The sequence below is a fragment of the Cynocephalus volans genome, chromosome 1 (genome assembly GCF_027409185.1).
Source record: "Cynocephalus volans isolate mCynVol1 chromosome 1, mCynVol1.pri, whole genome shotgun sequence".
Classification (NCBI taxonomy): Eukaryota; Metazoa; Chordata; class Mammalia; order Dermoptera; family Cynocephalidae; genus Cynocephalus; species Cynocephalus volans.
In genome coordinates, this window is record NC_084460.1 from 121279440 (window position 1) to 121292264 (window position 12825).

General features: G+C 42.1%; 1 protein-coding gene across 6 annotated transcripts in view; it reads right to left on the reverse strand.

Annotated features, from left to right (window-relative positions):
- The window catches only part of KALRN (kalirin RhoGEF kinase), a 621231-nt gene that overhangs the window by 248133 nt on the left and 360273 nt on the right, over positions 1-12825 (reverse strand). For all 6 annotated transcript variants that reach the window (XM_063076707.1, XM_063076704.1, XM_063076720.1 and 3 more), the window contains exon 15: positions 1049-1215. In XM_063076707.1, coding sequence (XP_062932777.1) covers positions 1049-1215 — 167 coding nt within the window. The remainder of the gene's footprint in view (positions 1-1048; positions 1216-12825) is intronic.

Here is a 12825-nt window from a genome sequence, read left to right on the forward strand (position 1 = left end):
TGTTTAAAAGAGGAAGATGTTTCTCTACTTAGCATAGTTTGGGTGGGACTCTGCCTAGAGGAAGCAAGGCATTAGGATTGCTTGGGAGAGTGTGGAGCAGAAAGGAGTGACCACTGAAGTGGTGCGGTGCCCACTCTGCCGGGAAGCCCTCCTACACCTGTGGAGGGTGGTGGTGTGTTCTTTCCTCAGTGTGACCATTGCCTGGTGACCTTTCTAAACTTCAGCAGCCTCATCTGTAAGACGGAAATAATATCTACTTCAGAGAGCAGTTGTGAGCATTGATCAAGATGTGTGTAACAGTCCCATAACACTCAATAAATAGAACTATTATTGTATTTTTACTTCTTGAAATAAATCCCCATTCATTAGGCTTATGATAATCACCACTTAGTCTGTTCATCATATAAGTATGTAATATTTTTAAAATGTGACATTGACCACTGTGTGTATGTTCTTAGAGATACCCAGAGATCTGGTATGTCCTTCGATAAAATGCCTAGTATAATGAATGTCTCTTTTTTTTTTTAAATCAACTTTAATACATCCAGAAAATTTTCCTATAAGAACCACACACACATTGGGAAATAATGATGGTAATTGCTTTCACTTATTGACTATCAACTATGTGTCAGGTGCTTACTAGGCACACAGGTGCCCCAAATTAATCAACCTGGCTCTAAAGGCTTAACATGTTTGTTGATAAAGGATATGTACTTCCCATGGACTGCATGACAGAACTGAGAATAGAAAGAGAATAGATTCAGTGATTGAGGACAATTTGGAAAAGCTCTAAAATGCTCTCCTTAGATTGTTATATGGGAGACAAATAATGCATCTGTAGTTTGAGCCACTGTACCACTGCGTCTATTTGTTATAGCAGCTGAGCTTTCAGAAACTAATAAAACTAGTCCTTAACTTACCTAGTCTCTAAGTTCTGGTTTCTTGAAGAGGTACAACTGTGGCTCTGTACACTCATAGCAGAGGCAAGTCCGAGGCTAGGCTCAGGTGGCTGAGTAGTCTGGGCTGGAGGTGGAAGGGCCAGGCTCACCTGTTTGACCTCAGCCTGGAGGTGTCGCAATTGGAGGCACTGCTCTAGCCGCTTGTGGGTCTGTTCCGCATTGAGCTCCAATTCATGCTGCTTCTCATGGAGAAACTCCAGTAGCTCTTGCACCTGGGCTGCCAGATCAATGTCTTTTTCACAGATTAACTCAATTCCTGATTTAAAAAAATGTAAACAATTAAAAACCAAATAGTACTGTGAAGATGGCATTTCCTTCAATATGCATAGGAAAACTGGAATTTGGAAATACCCAATATCAGCACTCTCCCCACCTCGACATATCCTTCTGTGAAACTGGACAGATCACCATAACGGGCCCTTGTCTGGGATGTTCAAACTATGTCATCTCTTTCAGATTAAGTGATTCTTTGCCTGGGAATTACTTTTCAGCAGATGATCAACTCCTTATTATCAAATGGAATTAGAGAGAGAGGTGGTTCTCTGAAATTCCATCCCTAGACAAGACAGCACCTGGCAGTCCCTGCTGGGGGATTCGCCAACACCCAGAATATTCACCAGCAAGCTTCTGGATCATATTGGAAAATGCAAAACAAAAATTAAAAAGATCCTGTCTCAGGAACTTCTGCCAAAGATACACTCTCTTTTAGCTGGTTAGATATAATTTATCATTGGTTGGTAAATCCACTCCGATGAGACTATCTGGGCAGTGGTGATTTTATTCGCCCACTACTTAGGTCCCCTGAAAAAGAACTTCTTAGAAATACATGCTAGCTCTCAAACATATCCAATAAACATACCCTAGCAATACCACAGGGATATTAAGTGCTAATCCACTTAGAAAAACCATCACATTAAAGTTGTGCCCACACAAGGAGGGTTTTCTCATTCTTCTACTGATTCAAAGACATTAGTAAGCCTAGTCAGTCACTGGCAAGTGTCCCTTCCCAATGGTTATGAATGTACCACCCAGCATTAATAAACTGTCAACCATCTGCCCTATAATAGGAGCCTTGAGGCAATATCTGCCAACCAGAAGCAGTGGCTCTATTCCTTGTTTCACTTTTTCTATATGCCTCTCCCCATACACGAGTGCATATACACACATTCCTACTCTCTTCTCCACACCAGTTCTATTTGTACATTTTCACCAGCAGCCTCAAGGTAGCCTTCCTCAGATAGATTTCTGCTTCAGGAAGGGTCATTAACAAATTCTGAGACACAGCAAAAGGGCTGCCTTAGTTATCAAAGTCCTTCTGTCTGCTAGTGACTTGAATTTGATTCCTTATTTAGCTCTCTAAGACGACTTGGGAAGTGTACTAGCTTTGGGACCATTCCTGAATAGAATCCTGATCTGGGGTAAGTTACCTAAGCTCTCAGAAGCTTCATTTTTCTCATATGTAAAATAGGATTGTACCTACCTACCTACTTTATAAGCTACTTAACTCCTAAACCCATTGGGAGGATTAAATGAGATAATGCATGTAAAGCATCTGTCAAATACATATATTTATTGTGTAATATATACACAATAAATATAGATCACTGCTCCTTAGTTCCCTGGCTTTCCTGATTCTTACCTTATACTTTCAATTTTCTGCCTTCTTACATTCATGCTCTCCTGGTCTCTATCAGTCTGACTTGATGAAAATTGTTTCTTGATTCTTTTTTTTTTTAAAAGATTATTTATTTATTTATTTTTATTTTATTTTGTCGATATACATTGTGGTTGATTATTGTTGCCCCTTACCAAAACCTCCCTCGCTCCTCCCTCCCCCCCCAACAATGTCCTTTCTCTTTGCTTGTCGTATCAACTTCAAGTAATTGTGGTTGTTATATCTTCTTCCCCCCCTCCCCTGGTTTTTTTTTTTTGTGTGTGTGTGTGTGAATTTATATATTAATTTTTAGCTCCCACCAATAAGTGAGAACATGTGGTATTTCTCTTTCTGTGCCTGACTTGTTTCACTTAATATAATTCTCTCAAGGTCCATCCATATTGTTGCAAATGGCAGTATTTCGGGCCGGCCCGTGGTGCACTCGGGAGAGTGCGGCACTAGGAGCGCAGCAGTGCTCCAGCCAGCGGGTTCAGATCCTATATAAGGATGGCCGGTGCGCTCATTGGCTGAGCGCGGTGCGGCCGGTCACAAAAAGACAAAAAAAAAAAAAAAAAAGGCAGTATTTCATTCGTTTTTATAGCTGAGTAGTATTCCATTGTGTAGATGTACCACATTTTTCGTATCCACTCATCCGAAGATGGACATTTGGGCTGGTTCCAACTCTTGGCTATTGTAAAGAGTGCTGCGATGAACATTGGGGAACAGGTATACCTTCGACTTGATGATTTCCATTCCTCTGGGTATATTCCCAACAGTGGGATAGCTGGGTCGTATGGTAGATCTATCTGCAATTGTTTGAGGAACCTCCATACCATTTTCCATAGAGGCTGCACCATTTTGCAGTCCCACCAACAATGGATGAGAGTTCCTTTTTCTCTGCAACCTCGCCAGCATTTATCGTTCAGAGTCTTTTGGATTTTAGCCATCCTAACTGGGGTTAGATGGTATCTCACTGTGGTTTTGATTTGCATTTCCCAGATGCTGAGTGATGTTGAGAATTTTTTCATATGTCTGTTGGCCATTTGTATATCTTCCTTAGAGAAATGCCTACTTAGCTCTTTTGCCCATTTTTTAATTGGGTTGCTTGTTTTCTTCTTGTAAAGTTGTTTGAGTTCCTTATATATTCTGGATATTAATCCTTTGTCAGATGTATATTTTGCAAATATTTTCTCCCACTCTGTTGGTTGTCTTTTAACTCTCTTAATTGTTTCTTTTGCTGTGCAGAAGGTTTTTAGTTTGATATAATCTCATTTGTTTATTTTTCCTTTGGTTGCCTGTGCTTTTGGGGTTGTATTCATGAAGTCTGTGTCCAGTCCTATTTCCTGAAGTGTTTCTCCTATGTTTTCTTTAAGAAGTTTTATTGTTTCAGGGTGTATATTTAAATCCTTAATCCATTTTGAGTTGATTTTAGTATATGGTGAGAGGTATGGGTCTAGTTTCATTCTCCTGCATATCGATATCCAGTTATCCCAGCACCATTTGCTGAAGAGGCAGTCCCTTCCCCAGTGAATAGGCTTGGTGCCTTTGTCAAAGATCAGATGGCAGTAAGTGTGTGGGTTGATTTCTGGATTCTCTATTCTATTCCATTGATCGGTGTGTCTGTTTTTATGCCAGTACCATACTGTTTTGGTTATTATAGCTTTGTAGTATAGCTTAAAGTCAGGTAGTGTTATGCCTCCAGCTTTATTTTTTTTGCTCAGCATTGCTTTGGCTATGCGTGCTCTTTTATTATTCCATATAAATGTCTAGATAGTTCTTTCCATTTCTGAGAAAAATGTCTTTGGATTTTTGATGGGGATTGCATTGAATTTGTATATCACTTTGGGTAGTATGGACATTTTCACTATGTTGATTGTTCTAATCCAAGAGCATGGGATATCTTTCCATCTTCTTGTATCCTCTCTAATTTCTCTCAGCAGTGGTTTGTAGTTCTCATTATAGAGAATTTTCACATCGTTGGTTAACTCAATTCCTAACTGTTTTATTTTTTTGGTGGCTATTGTAAATGGGCAGGCTTTCTTGATTTCTTGTTCTGTATATTCACTATTGGAGAAAAGAAATGCTACTGATTTTTGTGTGTTGATTTTGTATCCTGCTACTGTGCTGAAAACATTTATCAATTCCAAGAGGTTTTTGTAGAGGTTTTAGGCTTTTCGCTATATAGGATGATGTCATCTTCAAACAGGGACAGTTTGACTTCATCTTTTCCTATCTGGATGCCCTTTATTTACTTCTCTTCTCTGATTGCTCTGGCTGGTAATTCCAACACTATATTGAATAGGAGTGGTGAGAGTGGGCATCCTTGTTTAGTTACTGTTCTTAAAGGAAAAGCTTTCAGCTTTTCCCCATTCAGGATGATATTGGCAGTGGGTTTGGCATATATGGCTTTAATTATGTTGAAATACTTTCCCTCTATACCTAACTTATAGGGGGTCTTTGTCATGAATGAGTGCTGAACTTTATCAAATGCTTTTTCAGCATCTATAGAGATGATCATATGGTCCTTGTGTTTGAGTTTATTGATATGGTGTATCACATTTATTGATTTGTGTATGTTGAACCAACCTTGCATCCCTGGGATGAATCCCACTTGATCGTGGTGAATAATTTTACATATGTGTTGCTGTATTCTGTTTGCTAGTATTTTAGTGAGGATTTTTGCATCTATATTCATCAAGGATATCGGCCTGTAGTTTTCTTTTTTGGTTATATCTTTACCTGGTTTTGGTATCAGGATGATGTTTGCTTCATAGAATGAGTTTGGGAGATTTGCATCCATTTCAATCTTTTGGAATAGTTTGTAAAGAATCGGTGTAAATTCCTCTTTGAATGTTTGGTAAAATTCTGCTGTGAATCCATCTGGTCCTGGGCTTTTCTTTGTTGGGAGCCTTCTGATAACAGCTTCAATCTCCTTTATTGTTATTGGTCTGTTCAGATTTTCTACATCTTCACGGTTCAGTTTTGGGAGCTTGTGTGTGTCCAGAAATTTATCCATTTCCTCCAGATTTTCAAATTTGTTGGCGTATAGTTGTTTATAGTAGTCTCGAATGATTCCTTGTATTTCAGATGAATCAGTTGTAATATCGCCGTTTTCATTTCTAATTTTTGTTATTTGAATCTTCTATCTTCTTTTTCTTGTTAGCCATGCTAATGGTTTGTCAATTTTATTAATCTTTTCAAAAAACCAACTTTTTGATTTATTGATCTTTTGTATTGTTTTTTGGGTTTCAATTTCATTCAGTTCTGCTCTGATCTTAATGATTTCTTTCCGTCTGCTAACTTTAGGTTTGGATTGTTCTTGTTTTTCTAGTTGTTCTTTAAGGTGAAGTGTTAGGTTGTTCACTTGCCATCTTTCCATTCTTCTGAGGTGAGCATTTAATGCAATAAATTTCCCCCTTAATACTGCTTTTGCAGTATCCCACAGGTTTTGGTATGATGTATCATTATTTTCATTAGTTTCAATAAATTTTTTGATTTCCTGCTTGATTTCTTCTTGGACCCATATGTCATTAAGTAGAATGCTGTTTAATTTCCATGTGTTTGTATAGTTTCCAGAGTTTCGTTTGTTATTAATTTCTAGTTTTAATCCATTGTGGTCTGAGAAAATACATGGGATAATTCCAATTTTTTTGAATTTATTGAGACTTGATTTGTGACCTAATATGTGATCTATCCTGGAGAATGATCCATGTGCTGATGAGAAGAATGAATATTCTGAGGTTGTTGGATGGAATGTTCTGTAGATATCTGCCAATTCCAATTAGTCTAGAGTATTGTTTAGATCTTGTGTTTCTCTACTGATTCTTTGCCTAGATGATCTGTCTAATATTGACAGTGGGGTGTTCAGGTCCCCTGCTATTATGGTATTAGTGTCTATTTCCTTCTTTAGGTCTAATAGAGTTTGTTTTATAAATCTGGCTGCTCCAACATTGGGTGCGTACATATTTATTACTGCTATGTCTTCTTGATGGATCAATCCTTTTATCCTTAAGTAGTGTCCCTCATTGTCTCTTTTTATGGTTTTTAGTTTAAAGTCTATTTTGTCCGATATAAGAATAGCTACTCCAGCTTGTTTTTCTTTTCTGTTTGCATAGTAAATCTTTTTCCATCCTTTCACTCTTAGTCTATGTGAATCTTTATGGGTGAGGTGGGTCTCTTGCAGGCAGCATATAGTTGGGTCCTCCTTTTTAATCCAATCAGCCAGCCTGTGTCTTTTGATTGGGGAATTTAAGCCTTTTACATTAAGAGTTGTTATTGAAAGGTGTTGATTTATTCCTAGCATTTTATTGGTTGTTTGGTTGTCTTAGGTGTCTTTTGTTCCTTGCTTTACTGTTTGGTTTACTGTTTGGTTTCTTTGTTTGTTGGTTCCTTAGGTTGTAGATAGCGTTTTTGTTTGTTTTCTCTTCATGAATGCCATTTTTATTATACTAGTGGGTTTTGATTTTTCTTGGGTTTTTATGGCAGTGGTAGTTATTTTTCAGGAACCTAACCCAGTACTCCCTTGAGGATTTCTTATAAGGGTGGTCGTGTGGTAGTGAACTCCTGCAGTTTTTGTTTGTCTGAGAAATATACTATTTGCCCTTTTTTTCAGAAGGATAGCTTTGCAGGGTAAAGTATTCTTGGCTGGCAATCTTTGTCTTTTAGTATTTTGAATATATCATCCCATTCCTTTCTAGCTTTTAGGGTTTGTGATGAAAAGTCTGATGTTAGCCTGATTGGGGCTCCCTTATAGGTGATTTGACGCTTCTCTCTTGCAGCTTTTAAGATTCTCTCTTTGTCTCTGAGTTTTGCCAATTTGACTATAACAGGTCTTGGAGAAGGCCTTTTTGGGTTGAGTACGTTTGGAGATCGTTGAGCTTCCTGGATCTGAAGATCTGTGATTTTTCCTATACCTGGGAAGTTTTCTGCCACTATTTTGTTGAATATGTTTTCAATGGAATCTCCATTTTCCTCTCCTGCTGGAATACCCATGACTCAGATATTTGAGTGCTTAAGGTTGTCTGATATCTCTCTCAGATTTTCTTCAATGTCTTTGATTCTTTTTTCTTTCTTTTTTTTTTTTGTCTGCTTGTGTTATTTCAATCAGCCCATCTTCAAGTTCAGAGGTTCTCTCTTCAACTTCGACAAGCCTGCTGGTTAAACTCTCCGTTGTGTTTTTTATTTCGCTGAGTAACTTCTTCAGTTCGGCAAGTTCTGCTACATTTTTTTTCAGGACATTGATTTCCTTGTACATTTCCTCTTTCAGGTCCTGTATACTTTTCCTCGTTTCATCTTGATGTCTAGCTGAGTTTTCTTGTATCTCATTCAGTTTCCTTAGAATTATCACTCGAAATTCCTTGCCAGTCATTTCAAGGGCTTCTTGTTCTATAGGATCTAGAGTTTGAGATTTATTAACTTTTGGTGGTGTACTTTCTTGATTTTTTGTATTTCTGGTATCTTTTTTTTGATGTTTATTCATTGTGGCAGGGGGTTTCACAGTCCACCGATTTGAGACTATTGACTAACTACTATGTTGCTGTGGTTGCCAATTTGGTATGGCTACCTCCGTGACTGCTCAGTTGCCCTCTAGTGCCTTGTGTGTGTGGTTGCCTCGGGTCTTGGGCCTCTCCGGGGAGCCACCTCTCTGGTCAGCTTGGACTCTGCTGGGCTGCTGGATCACGTACCACAGGGTGTGTGATCTCTGCTGAGCTTCCACTTCCCGTGCAGGACTTCTCCCTGTTCGGTGCACTCTGGCCCGGGCTGCTGGATCACGCAGTGGCGGCCCCACTGGGTGTGTGGTTTCTGTCGAGTCTCCGCCTCCCTAGCTGGACATCTCCCCACTCTGTGTGCACTGGGCTGGGCTGGGACATGTCTTCTGCAGCCCTCGTCTATCAGCTGGGCCTTCAAGACCCTGCTCAGCACCGCCTCGCCCAGTAAGTCTACCAGGTTTCTGCTAGGCGCAGACGACCGGTCGCTCTGGGTGCCTTTGTAGCACTGTGTAGATCTTTCTCGGGACTTATCACCTTCCTACTGGTATCGTGGTTATTTGTGTACTTGTCTTATCTCCCACACCAGAGCGTGAGCTCCTCAGGGGAGGAGCCCGTAGCACACGGTTCACCTTTGAATCCCCCCGGCGTGGACAGACTCCGGTGCCCGCCCGCAGTCAGCTCTCCGGCAGGTTCAAGTGAACTCGGGAACTCTCCGACCACACTATTCCTAACCAGAAACCGGTTAGGTGTTTTTCCGAAGTGGTGGCCACAGAGATGGTATCTGCCTCCCGGTAACAGGAAGTTTACCGGGGGCCGGAGCCCAGGGTGCGGTGGAGTGACAGTCAGCCCAGCCCGCACTTCCTTGCCCTCCCGACGCTGGCCGGGGACAACCCACGCCACCAGCCCCGCCAGAGAACCGCGGAGGGAGTGGGAGGGGAGGCCGGCCCACAGGCCCCGGGAAGCCCCGCACCGGGGCAAGCAAGTGGGAAGGCTCAGTGAGGAGCCAAGCCGGGCGAGGAGGACAGGCTTGGCCGAGCCGGGCCAGAGCCCCCACCACCTGAGAAAATGGAGGCAGCCCCGGGGCTGGTGAGTGGTCCGGTGGGGCAGGCGGAAGCCGGGCGGGCGCCTGCCCCCAAAGCAGGGCCGGGCCAGGGGTCACTCACGGGGCTGTGCGGGGCCGGGCGGCTCCCTCTCTGCCTCTGCGTCGTCGCTGTCCCTGTTTTCAGCCGCCGCCGCCACCTCGGGGTGCTCACTCGGTCCCACGGCGCGGCTCGGGCGCTCCCAGGAATCTTCTTTTATGCCAGCCTGAAACCTCGAATCCTGAATAGGGCAGCTGGCTGCCTTCAGCGCGGCCCCGGCCTCCGGGATCCTGGCTGCATCAACAGCAGCCCGGCGCCGTGTTCCCTGTTTAGAGACTCGCTTTTGCAGCTAAGAAACAGTTCTTTTCCTGCTCCATACTTCAAAGCTGTTGCCTGTAAAAGAGGCAGCCTCTCCTGCCAAGGGCAAAGTGGCGGTCAGCCCCCACGACCGGCCACCAGCAGCGGTCCTCCCTTAAGAGACGGCAAGAGGAAGGTCCACAAGTTTCCCGGCTGCCTAAGGCCCAGTGGCCACCTTTTCCACCTCAGCTACTCCGCGCCAATCGCCGCAGCCCTCTTGATTCTGATTTTCTACCATTTTCTGATTCAGCCTTGCTCCAGATACTTAGCTTTGGGAAAATTATAACTCTGGATTGCTTGCCTATTCTGATCTCTGACTTCACCTGGCTCTAAGCTTTTTAGTTCTGTCCACATCTTTCCCCAGCTCCTCATCCTATAATCTATTACGCAATGCAGCTGTAGTCCTGATGCCGACACCTTGTCTGAAGAATAGAGTCCCAACTGACAATGGGGTTCAGACTCAGAAGGCCAGCAGATAAGACACCAAAGGGTAGTTTACTTCCATGGGGATCAAAACAAAAGGAGCCCACCAATCTCAACATATGGCCACCTAAAAAAGTAAATCCCCTTTGGCAGACTTCCCCATCACTCTGACTCATACTGTCAGAAATTCACCACCACCAACACACCTGCAACATATATTTGGAGGAGTAAGGAAAGTCTGTATATGCTAAAGGAAATTCATTTCTGGAGGCAAAAATAGTGTTTCATATAAGGACAATATGGGAGAGTGGGAACTTTTTTTTTTTTAGTGTTACATGGTAATAATTTCAGTATCTTTTCATGTTTATTTTTTGTCAGTTGCATAATTCCAAGTCCCAGCTCCTGAAATATCTGTGGGAGACAGAAAAGAACTGCTTGTTCTTTTGGCAGCCAACTCCCTCTAGTTACTATTTTCAATTACCAAGGGGATGAGGTAGAGCATCTCCCTGACTGAAATAAAGAGTCAGAATACAAAAATGTCTACCTCTGCTTGGCATAGTGGGATGACCTCTAACCCCTATGTTTACTTTTTGGAAATGTAATTCAAGATCCATCTGCAGAAGTCAAAGCTCTTCCTCACGTCTAGTCACAGGGCAGATTTATTCCAGCTCATCTTCATTCTGCACATGTTTCTAGTGTTTAGTATTCTGGGCTTGGGCAAAGTGTCTTTCTATGTGAAGCTCATGGCTCACCCCTGCCACACTGCACATAAATGGGCTCTCTAAGCCTGGTAACTCATCAAAGAAGCCAGCTACCTGCTTAGGACATCACCCACAATAGGTACCCAGCCTTCTCTGAGACTCAGGCCCTGCATTTTCATCTATCTTGCTTGATGTTGTTTTAAGTGAGATGAACAGAGGAAACAAAATGGATGAAGACAATGACTACAGCACCTCTGCACTCTCCAACAATACATCATGTTGTGGATGAAGTAAAAGGGAGGAACATGAAGACTTACTGCAGCCGCATCTAGAAGAATAGGAAACACCTCACTCTCTTCCACTGCCCCCAAACACATTGACGTGAGTCCCAGTCAAAACCCATCGCTGGTAAGTATTGGTCAATCTATAGTAAGAGTTTGCTTGTGTTGACATTACTGCTCTCAATCTAATCATTGACTTAGGGGCTCTCAGAAGTGCAAAAAGATATGTTTGTTCTTTCCATCCAGTAGTGTAATATATTCGTAATGAAATAGTTTGTCGGTCTCTTTAAAGTATTGAGGTTTCTTTCTGATGTTCCCCACAATGTCCTGTGCCCATCCCCCCATCAGAATGCTTCCATTGAGGCTGGTTCCTTATTAACTTGTCCACGTTCTCACAGAAACATAGGCTTCCCAATGCCTGGGCCACGTCTATCTTATTCATCTCTGCCTCTGTAGGTCCTAGCACAATGCTTCACTCATTTTACCCAGTAAATGCCTGAGCAATTAACAAATGGACCTCAATAGGGAAGAGCTGAAGTCCTGTGCTGTGGTGAAAAGCAGCTGAGAGCTTTGGGGAAGAACAGGTTTAGGTTTGAATCTATGCTCTGAAACCTATTAACAGTGACACTCTGGGCTCCTTACCCTCTCTGAGTTTGGGTTTCTTCAGCAGTAAAATGGGAATCACAAAAACTACTTCTCAGGGATGTTGTGAGGACTAAGTGAGATACAGTATATACAGTGCCTGGCATCTAGTAGGCTCCAAATATTCATTTTCCCACTTTTCCCTTTCCCTTGGAAAAAATGTAATGAATCATTTTTGATTACAGGGACTACTGAATGGTTTGTATAAAACATAAATGTAAAATCTTACTGTCGAGTGTTATGTACTTGCTCAGTGTATATTATTAGAAACTATGGTGATTTAAATGCTATTAGACCAGTGCTATCAACCCTGGTTCACATTAGATTCATCTGGAGAACTTTAAAAAAAATCACCATGTCCTGGCCATATCCCAGACCAGTAATATCAGAGTCTCCGTGGCTGGAACCCAGCCATTTAAGCCTTAAAGTTCCTGGAGTTATTTCAACATGGGACCAAGATTGTGGACCACTGGATAAGATGGCACAATGGCCAGCAACTGGGTGAAACAGAGGTATTCCTTTTGCTATGCTCAGTTACTAAAATGTTCTGCACTGGTGTTTATTCAGGGCTCAAGGCCACAGCTGATAAGAATAAATGTTACTTTGCTTTCTGTTGCTGCCAGGTCGGGGGTACCACTTTAATTTCCTCAAGAAGAGAGGTGGCTGTGACCTAGGGTAAGACTTAGGCATTTCTGGCCCTACTGCTCATCCTTGTAACATGTGTTTTCCACTTTTTGTGTGTTCTTTAACTATCTGTGTCTGCCTCAGATACAGCACATCTTCTTTTTTCTTCCCTCCTCCCCTCTCCATTCCTACTTCTGTGTCACTCCCTCTGTATAACACCCGGTTCAGAAATTACAAAGTCCTTTAATCAGGTTTTTAGATCACTGTTCTTAATGCTGGCTGTACCTTAAAATCACCCGGGAAGTTAAAAAAAATCTGGGCCCACTTTTGACCAATTAAGTAACACTCCCTGAGGGGTGCAGCTCAGACACTGGTATTTTTAAGAAGTTCTCTAGGTAATTCTAAATATTCCAGGTTGAGAACTATTATTTTACATTAAGGTTCTCTTCCCCTCCACTCAGCCCACCAGGCCCACATTCCTACTGACCCCAGAGTAGCTTCCACTTTAAAGAAACACAGGCCTTTAACATTTGCTTTCCTTTTTCAGTGCAAGTAAAATTATTTGTGGTCCATTATTTTTACCTACATCTGTTCCACCCACACTGATGTTCATTCT